Here is a 23697-nt window from a genome sequence, read left to right as displayed (position 1 = left end):
AGAGCAGTATTAGAAATAAATAAAATTGGAAAAGACTACCTCAGTTTCTTTGCATTCATTCATGACAGTTGTTGCCTTTTCCTCTAGATTTTTCAGTTCGGCAGATAATTCCTCTATTGATTTGTCATTGTCAACAATTTCCTTTTCAGTACGGACAACAGTTTCCTCGGCTTTTTTGAGGTTTCTTTGTAGAAGGGGGTGAAAAAAAAATTGCTCAACTCAAAGCTAATGTACAGAATTATCAGCTATTAGCCTAAATTTTTCAAAGGAGACAAAAAAAAAGAACCTTTACATACTAAATTCAGATTATGCACGCTCTTTTTTTTCCTCAAAAGTCTTAGATTCTGAACGGACTCATTTCTTAAAAATTTCCTTTCACTATGCTGCGGAGGATTCTGATGTCTATGAGAAAAATGGATGCTGTATGTCAAATATCTATAAAATTTTTTAATTATGACAATGTTGAAGCTGAAATAATATTGTATAATAAGGTGTATATTCACTTTCAATTTCTAATTTATATAATAACCTTTATTGTACAATTACAATTGTGATTTTTATTTTTCATTAGGAGTGTGATAAGGAAATATTTCAACATTTCTGTTTGGATTTCACAAGATTCAACAATGTCTAGTAAGAAACTCCCAATCACTGCTTCTACTTGTGGGACTTGAACTTTGGGAAAGGATTTTGATTTGCATCAGGATTCGCATACTCTATGCAAACTACTCATTTAACAGTCAACTGAACAAGATCCTTGTGGCAATCTTTGCCTGAAAATACAAGTACTGATAATTTGGCAAACATTATATAATAAAAAAATATGTTGTTCACATACTTCATGTAAAGCAGGGATGTCAAACCTAAACACACAGAGGGTCAAAATGAAAAACTTGGACAAAGTCACTGGCCAACCAGTATACAGTATAATGGGCCCGACATAGTCCTCCATTCAGAATTATGGCCCCACAAAGGCATGGTGGTTCTGGTGTCGGGGGCCCAAAAAAAAAAACCCACCCACGGGCCAGAGTTTAACATGTATGATGTACAGCAAACCGGAAGCATTTATAAAATCTAGGTAGAGGCTTTTTTTTTTTTTTTTTTTTTAGAGAAGCACAATTTAAAATAAGAAAAATATATAAAGACATCAGAAACATTCATCGGCAGCTTACTAAACTCCTACTGCAATTTACCTGTCCGCAGTCTTGATTGACACTTGAGCTTTTGTTTTTGAGGACACACATTCATCCATCTCCTTGTTGAGCTTATCCAGTTTATCTTGCTGTGCTTTCAACTTGTGATTGTTAATATCCACTATAAGTTTGTGAAGTCTCTTTACTTCAGTTTCTACTTTCCCAGCCTTTCCAGCCGCATTCTCAAATTCTTTAAATTAAAAATATAAGTCACAGGCTGATACGAGTATAACAAGCAACAAAATGAATGCAAAGTAATACACAAATATCACTATAATAAGTGAAAATTCTACTTAAAAGGGAACCTGTCACCTTCAGAAACACAGTACCTGATGATATATGGGTGAAATTAAGAAACTTTGTAATATATCTTATCAGAGAAATCTGCTGCTTTCTCCTCCTGGACTGATCTTTCATTCTCAAATTCACAAGTTCTTCAGTGAATACAGATTTTCTCATTACTGAGACAGGAGATGCCGTTTGTTTCTCAAAGTTCTATGGAGAACAGTAACGGTCATTTCAGGAGAACTTGCAGCAGAATTTCTGTCTGCCTTTAGCACCAGCTGTTATCCTATATCTCAGTAATGTGAACATCTGTGTTCACCGAATACAGATTCTACAGCTTTCATCCATGAATTGCAAGTAACAGAAGCAAATTTCTCTGATAAGACATTACAAAGTTGCTTATTTTGCGGTGCAATATTGATCTATGAAATAAAAATTAAAACAGTTACTCTTTAAATCATGTCTGGCAAGCTTACTACAGCAGCAGCTACAGGGAGAAAAGGTTATATTCTTCCTGCAGCCACTGGTTTCCAGTCATTGAGGAGGTGCAGGGGGCTGTAACAGTCACCGCTCACACAGTGAACACGCTGTAATTACTTTCTGGCAAATTGATTAATAGTCCATTCTGCACACATGCTGTACACAAACATCTCGAAGTAGGATGTCAATGTGCTGGGGAGTGATTACAGCCACTGAATAGTGAGCGGTAACTAACAGCTTTAATCCCTCCTGTATACCCTACTTGAGTAGGAGAGTCAGACATGATTTAAATGCTATTACAACTAAAATATTTTTCGGACTATAAGACGCACCTAGGTTTTAGAGGAGGAAAATAGAAAAAAAAATTTAAAGCAAAAAATGTGGTCATGATGCCCTGTTATGGGGGAGGGGGTCTGCTGCTGACACTGCAAGGATATGTGCACACAATCATGAGCCGCTGCGGGTTTGATGCTGCCTGATTATGCAGCGTCAAACCTGCAGCGGCCAGATGTTACAGCATAGTGGATGGGATTTGTAGAAATCCCATGCCCACTATGCGTCTCCATGCACCTGCAGATCACCCGCGGACACTGACATGCGGCTCGTCTTTCCAGACCACAGAATGTGAATTTCTCTTTCAGAGTTGCTAGTCTCTGCAAGAGAAATTAGCTCACTACAATGTATTGAATACAGTGAATCCGCATGGTTCAAGGAACACATGAGGATTCACCTGCGTTCATAGCGCTTTGGACGCAGCACAAAGTATGCTGTGTCCAAACCACTACCTGTCCGGATCGTGTGCACATACCCTTATAGGGGTAATGTCCCCCAATTCTGTATCTATATCCCCCATCCTGGTATATGTGGCCTCCATCCTGGTATGCATGGCACTCTCATGCCCGTCCTGGTATGCTTGGCACCCTCATCCACACAAAAAATAAAAAGGATTCTACTCACCTTCCTTCCTTCTGCTCCAGCGCTGCGTCCTGTTTTGCTACCAGCAGCTGATCTGTGTGTGAGCCAAGCATGACATCACTGCCATGCGCCCTCAGACACCGAGATCAGCTGCCAGAATAGTCATTGCTCTGTACGCCGGGACTATGGACATGGCGAGCAGTGATTATTCACTCTCCTTAAGAGAGCGCAGTATCAGCCCAGCCGCCGGCTTCCTGCAATGACTCGGCAGTCATGTGTTCCCGCTGTTAAAGTGCATGAATATTCACTACTCCCCATGCCCATGGGAGTAGGGAATATTCATGCGCTTTAACAGTGGGCTCATGTGACCGCCAAGCCGCTGCAGGAAACCAGCGGCTTGGCTGACACTGTGTGCGCTATTAAGGAGAATGAATATTCAGTGCTCCCCATGCGGAGCGCTGAATATTTATTTTCTTTTAACAGTGGGCACACGCAAGAGCTGCAGCCGCTGGCTCCTGCCTTCTGTGCCCCACTCCTCTGCCGCGCTCCCCCCCCCCCAGATCCACAGTAACGAGTGTACATTCGGACTACAAGACGCAAAATTTTGGTGGAAAAAGGTGCGTCTTATAGTCTGAAAAATACGATACATCTACAAGTAGATAGTGTTTTTTTTTTTTTTTTTTCAGTTAACAGGTTCACTTTATATTTTGTCTCCTGCATTTACATACACATTTCAGCACACATACATATATACGTTAACTTCTAGATCAGACTCAAACCACATTGAATTACAAAGATTCTTGACCAAGCATATGCTAGCACACCTATGGCCACATAAATACCTCTTTGAAAGGTTTCCAATGCTTTTTCCATTTGACTCTGCTGCTTTTTGTCAGGTGCAGTCGTGGTTACATTGACCTCAAACTCTTTAACTTGTGCTTTCAGGTGTACTTCTTGTTCAGAAAGACTCTGAAAAGGTAGCAATGTCGTCACATATTGTAGATTTTAAAAGGGGGTTGTCCACCACTACTGACACAACCCCTTTGTGATCTCCATGTTTCCACCCAATAAAATAACACCTATAATCACATCTGGTGCCGGCTCTCCCGGGGAGAGCATGACATTATGTCACTTGATCCCTCTGATCAATCAGCGCTGGATTCACCCTCTCCTCCTACTGATGTAATTGACATCCGGAGGAAGTGAAAGCTGTAGCTGCTCTCACTTCCTCCGATTGTCTGATGGAGGAAAAAGTAAAGTAAGGCCAGCACGGACTGGCTGCAGGGAACGAATGACATAAGAATACCGCACGAGTCCCGGGAGTCAGTGCTGACACTACAGGACTGCCAATGGAGGATAGCATAGGTATTACCTTAACTGGGATGAGGGGGTTGGAGTTGTGGGGAACATAGGGATTGAGAAGGGGTTTTCGAGAGTAGCAGCCAAGCCTCTTAATGGCTAATATAATGGCAAAACAAAATATTCAACAAATTTACACACATGCTCATAGGCATAAAACAATTGGCACAATTTCATAGAAATCCAACACACAAGGTACCCATGCAATTACAGGGAGAGCAAACAATATGCCTTGGGGAGATTTAAATGCATTAACTATTACCATCAAACCAACATGCTGCCTCATTTTCCATATTTACCTGCAGATTGGAAGTGTACTTCTGAAATGTATTTCTCATCTCTCTGGTTGATGGCCGCAGTTTAGCCAGCTCTTCCTCAAGATGTACCTTGCGATCTTGTATAGCAGTAGCTTTTTCAGTGTCAGACTTAAGTTTAGCCTCCATCTTTTGAAACTAAACACACATTTTTTCTAATGTAAATGTGTTTTAATAACTAAACATTAAGCAATATGAAAATTTGGATGGCAAATTCTAACCTGTTCCTCTGAAAATTCAACAACAACAGAATTTCCCATTCTGCCTTTCATCACCTTGCCACCACCACCAGTCATTGTACCTGGGAAATACAGCCATAAAACCAATTTAATTTTAAGCCATGCTTTTAAAAGATTCCAAGGTTTCTTAAGATCATATTTTTAAACTTTAAATATGTAAGAATAAAACTACAGGCTTCCTCAGAAATCACAAGGATTCAATCAACTATTTAGACTTCGAAAAATTAGTAGAAAACCGACAAAATTACCTGACTGCTCTATAATCTGGCCTTGTAAAGTCACGACTCTCCATCTCTTGTCTTTCTGAAAGGCTACTTTGGTTGCCTGATCCAAATTATCTGCAACAAGTGTATCCCTTAAAGCAAAGTAGAAGGCTGGTCTTATGTGATCGTCTTTAACTTTCACCATATCAAACAAGCGAGGAATGTTCTCCGGAGTCTGAATAGCATTTATTCCTTTTTCCCAAACCTTCATCTAAAAAAACATAAAAAAAAATAAAAATTGTTTGGCGCAGGCAGGCTTTAAAATGTAGAAGTAAATGGAATCTTTCTTCCTTTTTTTTGCAGGTTAGAATCAACACTACCTTGTCTAAGCCGATGAATGTTGCTACGCCAACATTTTGTCTCTTTAGGAAATTAACACACTTTTGTGCAGTATCAATAGTATCCACAACAATATTATCAAGGGCTCCGCATGAGGACGAAATGGCAATATCATATTTTTCATCAATTGCTCCAAGGTCACCCTAGTGGAAAATTATTAATTAGTTGAAAGAAGAACACAGCAGACATTTGTAAGTTACAGTAACATGGGCATCAACAAAAAAAGTAAAACGCAATCTTATAAAAAGTTGGATTAGGCTGCGTGCCCACGATGCATTTTTCATGCGTTTCTGCTGCGGAATTTCCACAGCGGAAACGCATCAAAAACGCTTGGTAATCCGAACCCCATGGTCCCCAATGGCATTCCGCAATGTCAATGCACATGCTGCGGATTTTTCCGCGGCTTTTCTGCAGCGCTCATAAATCCGCAGCATGTTCATTAATTTTGCGGAAGCGCAGCGGAATTGCCGCCATTGAGACGCATATAATCCATGTCTGTACATTTGTACTCACGGATTATATGCGTATGGTACCCAGTTCTGGAGGAGAGAAGACTCATCCAGACCTGGGTACCATTGTACCTGTAAAAAAAAAAATAAAAAAAATAATAAATAAAGTTTATATTCACCTGTCCGGCGGCTTCTCTCTGCTTGCCGGCAGCGCTCATCTTCCAGGACCTGAGATGACGTCGCGGTCATGTGACCACAGGCTGTCTCGCGAGAGCCCGGCAACCAGGAAGAAGCCAGGACCAGCGCTGTAGCACACGCCGCGGCATCGGAGGTAAGTATATAGCTTTATTTTTTTATTTTTACGGTCACACTATATAAATCCATGCCGTTTGCATGGATTTCTACAGTGTGACCTAGTTGTCAAGCACTTTCCAAGTGATGCTATCGCCTGGAAAGTGCTTGTCAGTCCGCATGCGGAAACACATGCGTTAACGTATGTGAATCAGCATGTATTCTGCAGGAAAAACGCATGCACAATCTGCATGCGTTTTTTCTGCCAGGGAGATGCAGAAATGTTCTGCTTCATTTCTGCATCGTGGGCACATAGCTTTAAGCAGGTAAGTTTTTGATGTACGGTCCCAGACGTGAGAAGGGAGCAGTGAGGAGCAGCTCCTGTCACACGGAATTACAAGTGTTGTAAAGATAATAGAACTGCACTGTGCATCTCATTTTTTATAGTTTATTAGGACAGGTACCATACAAATTGTTTTATTTCTCCAGAGTACCCCTTTAATCAATGAATCTGGAGAGTCTTTTCTTATAATGGTTGTGCCATTCCTCTATTGCTGATCTGAATAAATTGACAATGCAGCACCACTAGTTGAGAGTATGTACCTATATACTAACACTGTGCAATCAGTGCGGACTGTGGGGACACACCCCTTAGATACGGGATGGTAACACCCAGCTGTCAATTTATTCATAAGTGTCCAGTAGGAATAATAGGGAGAGGACGCAAGAGTTATAGAAAAAGATACTTTTAAATTATTTCACGTGAATACATGTATCCACTAGAACAGTCAAGTTAGGAGAGCTGACAGAGGCTCTTTAAATTGTTTGTTTGAGCACTTACCACAGGGAACAACGACGACAGACTGAAAGGCCTACATTACATCTAGATTATTAACCTAAGGATTCGGAAGCTTCAGCCATTATAAATCAACATAATCTTTATTAATTCAAACTTTAAAATATATAAAAAAGGGAAAACAAGCACAATTAGACACCAACCACAGGCGGTACCAATCTCATATACGGGAGCACTTCCTACATGTCAAAGGATAAGTATCGTTGAACAAATTATCAATCACACCATCCATAATAGTATCCCACATTATAAAAAGTGCCTAGTGCAATCAAAGATATATACACACAACCAGTAACATGCAGGATGAGGACAATCATCAGAGGCAAGTGCCAAATTCCAAAGTGCTGACTGGAGATCCAATATGCAAAATGTATCATAATTACTATATAGCAGAGTGCATATCCTGCACTTTGATACATACCACTCATATTGTATACTATCTGTGTTAATGGATTTTCCTTGCACTATCCTTACTCTGTATCCCATATATGTCTCTACTACAATGCTGCATTGTGGACATCTTGGTGCACTTTACCTATTATTTCTGCACTCTGCTACATAGTAATTATATGATGTATTTTGCATATTAATGGATCTTCAGTCAGCACTTTGGAATTGAGTGTAGCGCTCCAAGGACAATAAAGTGCAAACGTGTTACATAGTGAGGTATTGCACATCCATAATAGTATCCCACATTATAAAGTGTAATCCAAGGAGTAAGTAATAAATATATATATGCATATATACACTTCTTGGATTGCACTAAGCACTTTATAATGTGGGATACCATTATGGATGTGCAATATATCACTATGTAACACGTTTGCACTTTATTGTCCTTGGAGCTCTACAGTATAGATTGATATGTATTGCTGAACAAATTATCCTTTGACAAGTAGGAAGTGCTCCCTATACGAGATTGGTACCACCTGTGGTTGATGTTTAATTCTGCCTGCTTTCCCTTTTTATATATTTTTAAATGTGAATTAATAAAGATTGATTATGTTTATTATAATGGTTGAAGCTTCCGAATCCTTGTAGGTTAATAATACTGATTGAAGTGCCATTTACTATAGGGCCCCAATTTAGGTTTATTACATCTAGATTAGTAGGGAAGTCATTTAAAGGGATCATAGTAAACTTATTCAGCCAAATAAAGTTACACAATTACTTATTTCATGAGACACCACAAACAATAGAAACATACCAATCTCCCATAGATGCCTGGGATTTTTCCCAATTTCTTCTGCTGAATCAGAGCATCCAGAACTTTTCCTCTACTACGATTTGCAGACAAAGAACTTCTGGCTTCTTCCACTTTTTGACGTATGACTTTGACTTCATTTTTTATAGCCAATTCTTCTTGTACAAGTGATTCAAGCTCACTCTCTTTCTGTAATTATACATTTAGGAGGCATAATAAATATTCAAGTCTCACTACTTGGACTGAAATAGGAAATGGTTTTTTGGAGGTTGCAAGGATAGGATTTTACCATCAAGTGGGCAATGCTAAAAAAGAGCAATTGTGCATTCCATACAGACACTGGCTAAAGAAGTAACCTGAAAGAGGGAGCAGAAGAGAGAAAATAAGAAAGACAGGTAGGGAAGAGGGGGAAAAAGACAAAAGGTAGGAGGAGAAGAGGGGGAGAAAGAGTGAAAGATCTGAGTTTATTATTGCTGAAAGTTGTAAAATTACAGTAAAAAGTAGAAAGAAAACAAAACAAAGATAAAAGGTGTCAATTTTCATTATTTTGTAGCTGCCATTATTATAGGATTGTAAGCTTGTGAACAAGGCCCTTACTTCTTTTGGTATTCGAGTTGGGTGTTAATCTGTAATAAAATTGTTAAGTGCTGCGGAATATGTTAGCGCTATAGAAATAAATCACAAGGTCACTCAAATAGAAAACTTAAAAGGGAACCGGTCACCAGGTCTGACAGTTATGAGAAAAGGCCACCACCTTTCAGCCCTCATATACAACATTCTATAATGCTGTATATAAGCCCGCAATCAAACCTGCAAAGCAAGCAAAAGAGCTTTTATTATGCTCACCTGGAGGCGGTCCCGTCCGAGGGGTGTCACTCATCTTGGTCCGGCACCTCCCTTCTTTCGATGCAGTCCTCCTTCTAGCTTCGTGTGGATGACGCATCTCTACGTCATCCACATAGTCTGCCCAGTATCGCGCTCCTGCTCAAGAGTACTTCTCTGCCCTGACTAGGCAGGGCATGCCCAAAGGCTCTTTGATCTTTCCAGCCGCCTGCGCACCGCAGTACTTTGCTCTGCCCTCGTCAGGGCAGAGAAGTACACCTGCCCAGGAGTGCAATGCAGGGGAGACTGTGTGGATGACGTATGGACGCATCATCCACATGAAGCAAGAAGGAGGACAGCATTGAAAGAAGGGAGACGCAGGACTAAGACGAGTGACACCCCTCGGACCGCCCCGCCCCCCAGGTGAACACAATAAAAGCTCTTTCGCTAATCCTGTAGGTCGGATCGGGGGCTTATATACAGCATTGTAGAATGCTGTGTATGACGGATGAAAGGTGGTGGCCGTATCTTTTATCGGTCAAACCTGGTGACAGGCTCCCTTTCAATTTCTTGGAACTTTCCAGTAGGTTTATTGTTGCTTCCAAACATACCTTTGTAAGTTCTTCCTCTGATTTGGGCAGCTTTGTGTCCAAATCTTTGATTGCGGTTTTTCTTTCTTTCAGTGTGGATGAAGCAATATTTAATGCCTCCTTTGCCTTGTTAAGCTGGGACAATGCTGTATTATGATGGCTCAAATAAATATCCAACTCAGACTGTGCAACATCCATCTTTGAACGGGTTTCGTTCACATTCTTGTTCAGCTCCATCAGTTCTCTCTCTTTTACCTATATGGCAACATTGTAGATTAAAAAAACATTAAAACAAAGTGGTCATGTAGCACAAAGAACGACCCCAATCTAAATCCACTTGAGAAGTAGACATTGAAGAACATTAAAAAAAAGGTGTCCAGTATTTTCAATTGCCCCAATGTATTTAGCATGTGCCCATAAGTGTTTTTGCAATTATCTTTAGTTGTATGTATTGCCTGTGAGTGGCGCTGTCGCTGGCCGCTCACAGGCATCACGTGACCGCCCAGCAGCAGCCGGCTTTTTCTTCCGCTGTCACATCAAATGAGGCGCGACATCAGTAACGCGGTCCCCGCGGTGGATGCTGGGTTGTGGGCGGGGTTGCCCTGCGCGTCACACCTAGCATCCACCGCGCGCTTTCCCAATGAATGAGGAGAGGGAAAGCGCGCGGTGGATGCCGGGTGTGACACCCACAGCCCATCACTCACCCCCGGCTGCAGCCGTAACTTGAGATATCAGCGGATGTCAGAGCCGGCTGCAGCCGGGGTCACGTGATGCGTGTGAGCGGCCAGCTATAGCGCCACTCACAGGCAATACATACAACTAAAGGCAATTACAAAAACACTTATGGGCACATGCTAAATACATTGGGGCAATTGAAAAAAGTACTGGGCAACTTCTTTAAAATAAAAAAAAGTTATTGGCATCTTAACAAGTCATCACTTAAGCACTGCTGAGACTCCCAAGCATAAGGATATGTGCACATGTTGAATATTTGCTGCAGAATTTTCTGCACCAAAAAGTGTTGGTAGTAAAAATGCTGCATAACTTATGCAACTTTTTTGACACATTTTAAAGTGTTTTTTTCCCATTTATTTGAGTAGGTGAAAAATACTGTAAAACACTGAAAGAACTGACATGCTACCAATTTGAAAAAATGCTTTGATGGTTCAAATCCACAAGGAAAATATAAGCAGTATGTGCCTGACATTTCAGAAATCTCATTCCCTTTGCTGAGATTGTCAACAGCATTTTTTTACCCTCTGAAAAGGGCACGGCAAAAACACAGCAAGTGAACAAGCCCTTGGGCTTAGAAGTGCCCTCTTTCAAAGGAGTAATGCTCACATACTGTATGCGTGCTACTTATTGTTTGTGGGACTGCTGCTGGAGATAACCGTGCTTACCTAAAGGATTGTGAAGGTTGTGATAGTCTAAAGGCCCCGTCACACTTAGCGACGCTGCAACGATCCCGACAACGATATGACCTGTCCGGGATCGTTGCTGCGTCGCTATGTGGTCGCTGGTGAGTTGTCAAACAGGCAGGCTCACCAACGATCAGGGGAGCAGCGACATCGTGGAAAGAATCTTTCCACGATGTCCTGCTCCTGGTTACCAGCCGGCTGAAGCAGGAGCAGGCTGGTAACCATGGTAAACATCGGGTTACTAGGGGCACAAGCGCACCTAGTAACCCGTTGTTTACCATGGTTACCACTCTGCTACAGTGAGCGGGAGGTTACCGCTCACTTTAGCAGGCTGGTAACCATGATAAACAACGGGTTACTAGGTGCGCGTGTGCCCCTAGTAACCCGATGTTTATCATGGTTACCAGCCTGATCGCTGCTCCCGCTGGTCACACACAGCGATGTGTGCTGACCAGCGGGAGGGCAACGACCAAAAAATGGTCCAAGACATTCTGCAGCGATCAGTGACCTCACAGCAGGGGCCTGATCGCTGCAAAGTGTCACACATAGCGACATCGCTGGTGAGGTCGCTGTTGCGTCACCAAAACCGTGACACAGCAGCGATCTCGCTATGTGAGACGGGGGCTTAAACCTCAGACAAATTTTAAGTGATGGCATATCAGATTATCAGGAAGAAAGATCACAGTCCGAACCTGTCATCTATCTCCATTCAGAGGCTTCAGCGACATGACGTGGCGATACAGGAACTTTTCTCTACGTCATCAGCCCTCTTACTAAATCAGAAAGATTATCGGATCTCTAATGTGCATATTAATTTTACCATGTAATATCACATTTTGCTAATTACATTTGGGATGAAGGAGCTGTAAACTTTTTTTTTTAATTTACATAGATAAATATAGATCTATCCACCTCACTTTTTTTTTTTTTTGTTTTTTAGCCCCTTAAGGGACTTGAACAATCTCTTGCTTGCCTATGCAATGCAAATAGAGGAACCTGTAAGAAGCCCAGTCACAGATTAGTCTTCATGCGAGATCTCACATGGCAAAAATGGGGGCATTCAGAAGGCTCTTGGCTGCCGCTGCAACCGAGCCATGTCAAGAGAAAGGGTGGCAGTTGTGCCTGTGGCCAACAAGAGAGACGACCGCCATTTTGAAGACAAATCCGGCTGTCACCCTTTAAAACAGCATTTAATGGGTTAAGTCAACACAATCAGTACCAGTGATGCATGGGGTGGGCAAACATCTGAAATTCTAGTCACAACTTTCTTTTGAAGGTACAATTAACCCATGTGTACAGTAGAACGCTACAGCCCATGGATCAATTCTGTGCGAGCTAATGGAGTAAGACTAAACATGGCATCAGTCATGTGCGACAATACACATCATGTGACCACTGGCATTCATTAGCAACTGGTCCACATGACATTTAGCAGATCACCACAGAACACTTCCATGGTACAACTATGACGAACAACAAAGTAATGAGGATTTTATTGTGTTTATTAAAACTATTCCTTCCCTGTATAGTTATAAGGCAGTCTGTCTCTAGATGATGTCTTGTCATTAATATATAAAATCAAAATGTTATATACAGGCTATCAGAAAAGTTTTAGTCTATTTTACGAAAAAATTAAATCATAAAAATGGAATACCATTTTAAGAAATAATCTGAAGGATACTAGTATATCTAGAGATGCCTCAATTCACCACAACCAAATTCCTCACGACCAAGTAATTAAAAAAAACAACAAACAAAAAAAAACAATAAGCAGAGCTTTATCTGTGGTAAGCATATCACGTATCTCATATTACCTCCACTGACAACACAAAATACAACTAAAAAAGTGTGCACTTTTTTCTGTACAAGATCATTTTCTCTCCTGTGGTCACATGGCCTAAATATTTCTACTCTTTCTAAATTCCTTTCCTCACTTCCTATATCATTTACTGTATTTTTCGGACTAGAAGACGCACCTTACCATAAGACCCCTAGGTTTAGACGTAGAAAATAGGAAAAACATGTTTCTTATTAATTAAAACTTCCCTGGCGCTGTAAAGTGGAAAGGTCATTATCACTAACTAATGCACTAGGGTAGGATAGGGAGGTAATCTATTGTTAGTGTCTCTGCAGTGTGTGTTATACACACACAGCTCTACTACATGCCCATAGACATACACTGCTCTCCTACATGCTTTGCCAGATGCACACAGACACACACACACAGCTCTACTACATGCATATTTACACAGACAAACACACCATACATTACCACATCTTCATCTTGCAGTTCTTGATTGGGACCTCCACGGAGACTGCAGGACCTTACACTTTTTTTTTTTTTTTTTTTAACTCGCGCACACCTTCAGATCATGTGATCAGTTACATGACCTGAAAGACCCTGGAATTATGTGCAGAAGGCCCTTCAACTGTGCGGCTCCTGCAGCCTCAATTCCGGTTGGTAAGCTTCCTCTCCTACTCTGTACTAATCACATAGATCGGTGCAGAGCAGGAGAGATAGCAGCTCTGTGATCGGGACGGATGCAGGGTCAATGATCTCCATCACAGAAAGCTGTCTCTGGACTATAAGACAAAATACACTTTTCAACAAGAGTTTTTCTTGTTAAAAAAAAAAAAAAAAAGTGTTTTATAGTCCGAAAATATGTCACTTTCCGTCATACTCTACTACTACAAAATGTCTGGCAGACTTACTGGGAGAAAATGACATTATATTCTCCCTGCAGCTGCTCGCTTCCAGTTATAGGGACGGGAACAGTGCAGGGTGCTATAATAGTCACCACGTACTGCAGTGATCACACTGTAATCCCTCACCTGCACTGCACACATACATTGCAGAGCAACCGTCAATCAACGTGCAGAGTAGCAAGGCATGATCTTAGAGCCATTCACCTGCAGGTTAGCACTATATGTGCAGCTAAATAGCATTTTTTGAAGGTAAGAGGCTCTCTAAGTATACAAATAACATCATCAGTACCAGCACTAAAAATAGTAATTAATGCAGGATGCTATCAATTTCCTTATGAAGAAAAAAATACATAGATATCTATGAAGCTCCTATAGTCTGCAATAGCTAATTAACATATACACTATAATATATAGCTATATATCTAACCAGTTAAGCGTTGACTAGTTACTGTAGAACTTGATACAATTTCTAGTACATTTCTACAATCCTATGTAAATGCATTAGTGCACTATTATAGTCACCAAATATGTTTAGAAACACAAATATTGCATAGGTAAAAATAAAAAAAACATCAAACCTCCTTTTCCTCTTGTAAACCTTGGGTTTCTTTTTTAAGACTATCCATAACCTCTTTCAACTTTTCCTCTTCCTTTTCTTTTTCCTTTTCCAGAATTTCCTTTTTTTTATTTGCCTCCTCAATAATCTTCTGGCTGTTAGCAGGGACACTTCTTAGTTCTTCCACCTATTGAAAAGGAAAGCGCAATATAACCATTTCATTTTATGAAGTGTACTATAGAACTGGGGATTTTTTAACCCGCTTTAATTCTGCCATTTTAGGGCAAAAAGGTTTTAACCAGCTACAATTTTTATGTGTAGAAGAAAAAAAACAAAAAAATCATTACTAAAATAATTAGAGCAACTTTAACCCCTTTACCCCCGAGGGTGGTTTGCATGTTAAAAGGGTTGTCCACTACTATTCAAAATATTACCTCCAGCTGCTGTTTCGGCCTGTGAGCGGCGCTATCTGTGGCCGCTCACAGGCATCACGTGACCCCCCGCTGACGTCACGTCAAGTGAGGCGTGACTCAGCGCTGGGGTCCCTGCGGTGGCTGCTGGATTGTGGGCAGGGTTACCCCGCGCATCACACCCTGCATCCACTGCGCACTTTCCCAATGAATGGGGAGAGGGAAAGCGCACTGTGGATGCTGGGTGTGACGCGCGGGGTAACCCCGCCCACAATCCAGCAGCCACCGTGGAACACAGAAGACGGACCCCCGGCTGCATCCGGAATCATGACGTGACATCAGCAGATATCAGAGCCGGCTGCAGCGGGGGTCACGTGATGCCTGTGAGTGGCCAGTGATAGCGTCGCTTGCAGGCAGAAACAGCAGAGGGAGGTATTTATAAAGAGGCTTCTTTTCATCATAAAAACACATTGGGCTATTTTGAATAGTAGTGGACAACCTCTTTAATGGCCAGGCCAATTTTTACAATTCTGACTAGTGTCACTTTATGTGGTAATTACTCTGGAACGCTTCAATGGATCCCACTGATTCTGAGATTGTTTTTCATGACATATTGTACTTCATGATAGTGGCAAAATTTCTTCAATATGACTTGCGTTTATTTGTGGGGGAAAAAAATAAAATCGGAAATTTGGCGAAAATTTTGCAATTTTCAAACTTTCATGCCTTTAAATCAGAGAGTTATGTCTCACAAAATAGTTAATAAATAACATTTCCCACAAGTCTACTTCACATCAGCACAATTTTGGAACCTAAATTTTATTTGGTTAGGAAGTTATAAGAGTTAAAAGTTGACCAGCGATTTCTCATTTTTCCAATAATATTTACACCTTTTTTTTTTTTTTTTTTTAAGGACCACATGACATTTGAAGTGACTTTGAGGGGCCCTTGTGACAGAAAATACCTAAAAATGACACCATTCTAAAAACTGCACCCCTCAAGGTGCTCAAAACCATTCAAGAAGTTTAAAAACATTCAAGAAGTTTATTAACTCTTCAGGTGCTTCACAGGAATTTTTGGAATGTGGAAGAAAACAATGAACATTTAACTTTTTTTTCACAAAATTGTTGTTAAATTTAGACCCAAATTTTTTTATTTTCGCAAGGGTAACAGGATAAAATGGACTCCAAAATTTGTTGTGCAATTTACCCTGAGCACGTCAATACCCCATATGTGGGGGCAAACTACTGTTTGGGCGCACGGCAGGGCTCGGAAGGGAAAGAGCGCCATTTGACTTTCTGAATGTAAAATTTCTTGAATAATTAGTGGACACCGTGTCGTATTTTGGAGAGCCCCTGATGTGCCTAAACAGTGGAAACTAGAGCTATGGAGTCGGAGTCCATTTTGGTGGAGTCGGTATAAAATGGACCAACTTCTAAAAATATATAATAAATTGGGTACAGTAGTTCAATGTAGTTTGTGGGGAATATTTTTTTTTATAAGCATTTGGGAAAGAAATGATATGTCCTATGTCTGTCCTATTCCTGATCCAAGGGTCTAGACTTTTAGCTGAGATTAATCTGTGCTACAGTAAATTTATCACTTAAACATGAGCCATGTATGAGGAAGTCGGAGACATGGAAATTGAGGAATTGGAGGTTTGGCTTACCAACTCCACAGCCCTGGTGCAAACCCTCAACAAGTGACCCCATTTTGGAAACTAGACCCCTCAGGGAACTGAACGAGATGTGTGGCGAGCACCTTGAACCCCCAGGTGCTTCACAGAAGTTTATAACATTCTGAAATAAAATTTTCACATTTTTCCACAAAAAAGTTTTTCAGCCCCTAATTTTGCATTTTCATAAGGGTAACAGGGGAAATTGCGCCATGCAACTTGTTGTGCAATTTCTCCTGAGCAAACAGATACCCCGTATGTGGGGGAAAACCACTGTTTTGGTGCACGGCGGGGTTCAGAAGGGAAGGAGCACTGTGTGACTTTTTGAACGCAAAATTGGCTGGAATTGTCCCGTTTGGAGAGTCCCTGATGTGGCTAAATAGTGGAAAACCCCAAGTGACCCCATTTTGGAAACTACACCCCTCAAGGGGTATAGTGAATATTTTGAACCCAGAGGTATGACACAGAAATTGATAACATTAGGTCATGATACTGAATAAGCTGTCATTAGTCTTGAGCGCAAGTGCTCGCTACTTGAGTTTGCATCGGGTGCTCAGGTATGCACCATGTATCGCGCGTGCTCGAGCCACATGCTCGAGTGGCTGTTAGACACTCAAAAAAAAAATGTGGGGATTGCTCGTATATGGCAGGCAATCCCCGCAAGGTTTTTTTGGCCACGAAGCATATGGGGCGGAGACTTGAGCAGGTCACACGAGCAGCCACAATACTCGATGCATACCCCAGCACCCGATGCAAACTAAAGTAGCGAGCACATGCGTTCAACACTGGTCACTATATAGTCATCATTTTTTTTTCTTTACTTTTAAAAAAAAAATCCCAACTCTAACCCTAGAGTTTATTTTTTTTACACCGTTCCTCATACGGTATAAGTGATTAGACGACTTCATTCTTCGGGTCGGTGCGATTACAGCAATACCAGATTCCTATCGGATTATGATTGACAGCTGTCACACATTAAAAGACTCTTTTTTTTTGCAAAGAGTAGTTTTTGAATTGCCATATTTTTTAAGCATTTCGGCCGACAGTCATGTGACGGCTTGTTTTTTGCGGGACGAGTTGACGGTTTTATTGGTACCATTTTCAGGCACGTGACATTTTTTGATCGCTTTCTAGTCCCATTTTTGGGAGGCACAATAAACAAAAACCAACAATTCTAGAATTATTATTTTTCCCAATGCCGTTCCGCGTGTGGTAAAATTGATAAGGCAGCGTTATTCTTCGGGTCAGTAGGTTTACAGCGGTACCGCATTTATAACTTTTTTATGGCGCTTTTACACAAAAAATATTTTGTGGAAAAAAAATATATTTTTTGTATCGCTTTATTCTGGAGAGCTATAACTTATTTTACGGCTGATGGATCTGTATGGCAGCTTATTTTATGCGGGACAAGATTACATTTTCAGCTGTACCATTTTTATTTAGTCTTTATGATCGCGTTTTTTTTTTATTTACATTTTTTGTTTGGCGGTATATGATAAAGCATCGTTTTTTAAATTTTTTCCATGTTCACTAAAGGGGTTAACTAGTGAGACAGTTTTATAGGTTAGGTCGTTCTGGACACGGCCATACCAAATGTGTGTACTTTTGTTGTTTTTTTTCCACCAGAATATTTATTCATGGGTTGAATGAATGTATGTATGTATTATGTATTATGTATTATATATATATATATATATATATATATATATATATATATATATATATATATATATATATATATATATATATATATATATATATATATATATATATATATATATATATATATATATATAGAGATAGATAGATAGATATATTTTTTAATCACTGACACTTTTCTTTCTTTTACTCTTTGTCCCACTATGGGACTTTCACTTTTTGCAGTCTGATTGTCTATATAGCAAAGGGATGCAGCAGCAGCTCTATGTTATACAGCCTGTCAGCGCTGCACTGCGCATGATCAAAGTAACTTCTTGCTGTCTGGTGACCCGCATGTAGTCATGACGACATTTGGGTCACTATGACAACCATTGGGACGCCGGAGAGAAGGCAAGTATCGGCGCTTACCTCCCCTTACTCCCGGAATGCTGCGATCGACTCAGATCGCCGCATTTCGGGGGTTAATGTGCTGGGAGCGGTGCGGGTCCGCTCCTAGCACAGGGTTTCAGCTGTGACAATCAGCTGACATCTGGCAGCAATCGCACCCGCACAACCTCTGTGCGGGCGCTATCGTCAGGGACAATTAAAACGTATCTGGTCCAATAGCCCAGGGCACAGATATGTATTAATATGCCCTATGTCAGAAAGGGGTTAATGAAAGGGATAGTTCCTTCTTCGCTCACTTCTGCATTGGGAAGTGAGCAGAGCTGGAAAAGCCTTTCAAGCAGAAAACCATATTATGCAGGAGCCTGTATTTTACCAATTTTAGGCTACATTTCCACAGCAAGCATTTAGCAAGTTTAACGTTGTGTAAAAATGCAGCAAAGTGGATGGGATTTACGGAAATCTCATGCTTACTGTTTCTTCCTTACTTAGCATAAACTGACCTGTGGTGCGTTTCATATCCGCAACGTGTCAGTTTGTCTTGTGGGTACACGGAGTTTTCTGTTTAGATTTTCCTCAAAGAGTTGCACATGCATTTTTAGTGCTATTCTGCTGCAGAAACGCATTTAATGCGCACATGCCTATATCAATAAAGTTGTCAAAGCCAAATACCCGGAAGTATCAAAAACAAAGCTGCTTTATTTAAATCGTGACATACCAACAAGAGAGAAAAACACTGAGTAAAAAATTTGATAAAAACGCACGTAAAAAAAAAAAAAAAAAAAAAAGCAATAAAAACTAAAGTAATCTAATTTACATAATATGTGCAGAAATTCTGCAACACCAGGAGACAGTGCAGATGAATGCCCGCCTGTGCATTTATTCAGGGTAAAATCGCTAATGCAAGTAATTTATAAAATAATTACAGTACAGTTTTCCTCAGTGGTTAAATCCTTGAGAGCAAAGCATATGCCATAAATGTTTAGCCCTTTAAGAACTAGAGAACTTTTTGTTTTTCCTCACCTTCTTCCAAGAGCCATAGATTTTTTTTATTATTATTATTTCTCCTTTGACAGACACATGAGGGCCTATTTTTTATAGGCACCAATTCATTTTACCATATAATGTACTGAAAAATGTGAAAAAATTACTAAGTGGCACGAAATGGTGGGAAATTGTTATTTTTTTTTTGCATTTCCATCAGTGTGTTTAACACACAAACTGCGCACTAAAAACAACCTGAAAGTCTGATTACGGAAGTAGCAAACATGCATCGATTTTCATCTATGGTGGTGTTGGGGGGAGGGGGAGGGGAATCAGAATAATCTAAAAAAAAAAAAAAGTTTGTCTTGTGTCTCCATTTATCCAAGACCAGAGCATTTTAAATTGACTTGATAGTTTTTAGGCGACTTAAGCCCTAACAACCAACCATACTGGCAATGTACCTGTTACAGTGCCTGAGAAAATAATTTCAGGCTCCGGTGGACCCTTGGCGTGGCCAAGAGTTTGGTACACCATTATGGATCCTTACTTGCATTCTGAGACCCTGACTCTACTTCTGAGTGACAAGGCTTGCATCACAGAGCAAGCACTGTCTGAATGCTGCCGGCTTGTATCACAGTATATAGGAAAAATCTCATCTATGGAGCTCAGCCTGCAGCAGAGCTTCAAGATGGCAGCGACAGGGCTCTTCAGCCTACCCCCAGCTGTAATAGTAACCAATCAGTCCGTCGCGATTGTGTCGTAGGGGGCTAATGGGAACCAGTGCGCTTGAGCACCAGCGTTCATCAGTTTAAACGGCACGGTCAGAGATTGACAACGGTGCTTAAATGATTAACAGCTGCAACTCTGCTTTAGTTAAGGATGTTAGAGACTGATGCCGGCTGTAATGTAACGGGCATTAACATGGAGTGGAGGGAGCTCAGCTCCTGAGCCCCCTCCACACATGCAGACCTCTTCCCAGGACATTAACAGGCTAATGCCGAAAGGGGGTAAAGTTGAAAAAGTGTTTAGTAATCTAAAATTACCTTTTCCTTGTCTTTCTGAAGTTGCTTTTGTAGCTTTTTAACTTTGCTCTTTGCATGCTTCAGCTTCTCACGTACATCAACATCCTGCAAGTCCAACTGAGTAAATTTCTCTCTATTTTCTTCAATGAATTTGGTGATTTTATTAATTTGCCTTAATATGGAAAAAAAGGTTTCATTTAAAAAGTAAATATGCCCACAGGATTTCACCCCAAACTATTTATATGTGCATGTAGCCCTTTCAAACACAAGTGCAGCAATACCTTTACATGGCCTGTCCTTTCCTCTGTTACAGAGAAATCAGCATTTGAATTGATATGTAGAGGTCTATGGGAGACCTGAAGCCTATGTTACAGCAGCATGATGTAGGCACACAGACCCCGATTCCAGTGATGTATCCCTTACTTTATTTGGTGCAGCAATTGTGAAAATCCCTGTTTTCTCACCTGCAAATCTAGCAGAAGCTCTGTATAACCTCGTCCACACCGTTGATTCGCAGCTTTTGGCGTACACTGGATATTAACAGATGAGGGCTGCTAATCAGTGAAGGGGGCAGGTTTACACAGAGCAATTTGACTAGGTGGCATGAGACAACTAGTTCTCTAGTGATAATCTACTGACTTTATTGAAACAATAACACAGCCCAGTAAGTGACATCGCAGGAATCAAGGTCTCCGCCTCTACATCATGCTGATCTCATTACCAGAGCTCTGATCCCACAGATCATAAAAGTAATAGCACATAACAGCAATCACTTTATGACATGAAAACGCTTTCAAATTATTGCAATGTATTACACAGGGAAAAAAACTAAAATAAGAGCTTATGTAGCACCCTGAGGACTCGGCTGCTACAGGGGTATTACACCTCAAGCCAGAGGTGTGGTATTCCACTCCCGGGTAAGGATGGAGTGTGGAACTGAGCTCAGTAGGCTGCATGCACTACATACATCCCATTTCCGGGGGACAGAACAACGGTACTCCCACCAGTATATGTGCAGGTACGACAGCGTCTGTCCCTGGCTGGAGTGGGAGGGGGGTGGAACATCCCAGTAGTGTAGGGGCAGATAGGGGGGAGTAGTCTGGGTAAAGATAGGAGCTCATTGGGTGCTGGTCACCTGAGCTCACACATAGAGGGAGTATATAAGGTGGGCACCATCTTAGAACAGGGTCAGAGTTTAGCCTGAGGAGCAGAGCAGAGGAGCTCAGCCAGGAGGGCTGACAGGGAGCTGTGGCTCCGGCTGGGCCCAGCTCCAGAGCAGAGCCTGCAGAGAGAGAGGAGTGAGAAGGATCCAGAGAGGAAACAAGAAGGAACCCCAAGATCCCAGAATAAGGACAGAAGGGTGAAGGGTTGGCGGACAAGGGTACCGGATCCCAAGCTGGCGGAGGCCCAAAACGAACCTTAGCCAGGAACCGGAGGTCGTGGTCAGGATCTGCCACGACCCTCACCAAATCCACTAGAAAGGCACACCGAGTATAGGGTCAGGGAGCCCAGAGGAGGCTTGACCACTAAGAGACCCGAGGGAGCCGGCCAAAAGTGGATCCCTGGTGGGAACGGCCAGAGGAAGGGAAAGTCAGAAAGGAGCTCAGGACCACGCTCCGGAATTGCCTGGGGGTTGGCCGAGTCCAGGACCTGGTGGACGCAGCACGGCTCGGGTGGTCACTCAAGGCCAGAGTGACCAAAAGAACACCAGTAAGTAAAAGCCCTGAACTGCATCTCCTGACTCTGAGTCTTCTTTCTGCATCATCACAACCCCCATCATCTACACCTGCTGCCCTGAGGCCATACCCCTCCCGTTGGGGGTTATACCATCACTGCTGCACATATACCACCGGCCTCAGTGGACTGCTCTGCAGCGGCGGCTTCAAAGCCGCACTCAACGGGTGGCGTAGTCGACAATCAAGTTAAACATCTACTGCCATAGACTGCCACTTAGTTTGACACCCTGGGCACGGACCGGGTCACCGCCACAAGGACTACTACCCCCATCGAGATCCGGCTCCGGGTATCCCCTACAGCACTGGCCCAGGGGGCGCGTCACTTACTTTTCAACATCTTTCAAAGCTTTATTCTTCTCTTTCATTTCCTCGGATAGTGATGTACTTTTCACAGTGATCGCCTTAGTGTCTTCTTGAATTCCCTCTTTTTGAGCTTCCAGTTCCTGCATGCGTTTCTGTAAATCATGTCTTGTAAACAATTGAAAAGTAATTATTGGTCATAAGGCAGAAATACCATGAAATACAAATTATTAACATGTTTAAAGTTGTAATCCAGTCAGGCTAGGTGGATGGCAATGGGACAAGTCAACAATAGTAGATCAGTGGGTGTCTGCACCTGCCACCCCATCAGTTGTAAAAAGCTTATGTGGCTGAATGTAAACACATAGAACAGAGCTACACAACGCAGCTCCATTCATTGTGTAGTGGCAGCTGCCAGGTACTGCAGAACAGCTCCCATTTAAAAGGAAATCCTTTGGAGAAGGTCATCAATATATCACAAAAGGGAAACGCTAACCCCTTAACACAAAAGCCATGGTTGTCCCCTTATTATATGATTTACTGTAAACATATTGGTTATAGGGATAACAAATGTATACTTTAATAAGTTAAATGTTCTTCCTAGGTCTTTGGACCAACCCTTATAACTTCATAATATATTTAGCAGTATCAATGATATTCTTACACTGCACTCATTCATACTGTAACTTACAATGCTGATGTCCTTAATATTTTTAATTTACAAAAACAACTTTAAATATTCACTAAGGGTTTAGTCTCTTCAAAAGGTCGATAAATGGCACAATCTAAATCAAAACCAATGACGATTCAACATCAATAAATGGGGACAAATGACCTCTCAAAAAAGTTAGCAGCATAGTCCACAGAAGCAGGTGCAAAACTTCCTCCAAGTATACTAGCCAGGAAAATCCCCCAAGCACACAAAGCAAAACCAGACTTGCACCGTTTTCACCTTCTATCTTTGAAGCGCTGCCTTTTTACCAGTTCGTCCATCATGACAGCATGACAGGAGGAAGTTCCTCTGACCTTCTAGGGACAGGAAACACATGAGCGGTTAAGAGCCCCCCCAGTGTTTTTCCTGTCCCTAGCAGGACAGGACGCTGTCAGAGGACTACGAAAAAGTTACCTCAGAGCCAGGGTGGATTGGGGGGGGGGGGGGGGGAGGGGTGGGGGGCTAACCTCTTCCCTTTCCTCAGTCAAGAGGCTCTGCACTGATACCCCAACTGAAGGGTCCCTCAGCCGTGTCGG

At 41.6% G+C, this 23697-nt stretch overlaps 1 protein-coding gene across 1 annotated transcript in view; it reads right to left on the bottom strand.

Annotated features, from left to right (window-relative positions):
- SMC4 (structural maintenance of chromosomes 4) overlaps positions 1-23697 on the bottom strand; it is a 74434-nt gene that overhangs the window by 19567 nt on the left and 31170 nt on the right. Inside the window, exons 8-19 of the mRNA XM_073674805.1 lie at positions 22477-22617; positions 20435-20585; positions 14302-14466; positions 9621-9854; positions 8191-8376; positions 5369-5530; positions 5034-5259; positions 4768-4847; positions 4532-4684; positions 3716-3842; positions 1194-1383; positions 40-184 (exon numbers count right to left, since the gene is read on the bottom strand). Of these exons, the coding sequence (XP_073530906.1) occupies positions 40-184; positions 1194-1383; positions 3716-3842; positions 4532-4684; positions 4768-4847; positions 5034-5259; positions 5369-5530; positions 8191-8376; positions 9621-9854; positions 14302-14466; positions 20435-20585; positions 22477-22617 (1960 nt within the window). The remainder of the gene's footprint in view (positions 1-39; positions 185-1193; positions 1384-3715; positions 3843-4531; positions 4685-4767; positions 4848-5033; positions 5260-5368; positions 5531-8190; positions 8377-9620; positions 9855-14301; positions 14467-20434; positions 20586-22476; positions 22618-23697) is intronic.

Source organism: Phyllobates terribilis, unplaced genomic scaffold, assembly GCF_046119375.1.
Source record: "Phyllobates terribilis strain yellow unplaced genomic scaffold, ASM4611937v1 Scaffold_3__8_contigs__length_932513732, whole genome shotgun sequence".
Classification (NCBI taxonomy): domain Eukaryota; kingdom Metazoa; phylum Chordata; class Amphibia; order Anura; family Dendrobatidae; genus Phyllobates; species Phyllobates terribilis.
Note: the sequence above shows the minus strand (reverse complement) of the source record. Positions and strands in the feature narration are given on the sequence as shown.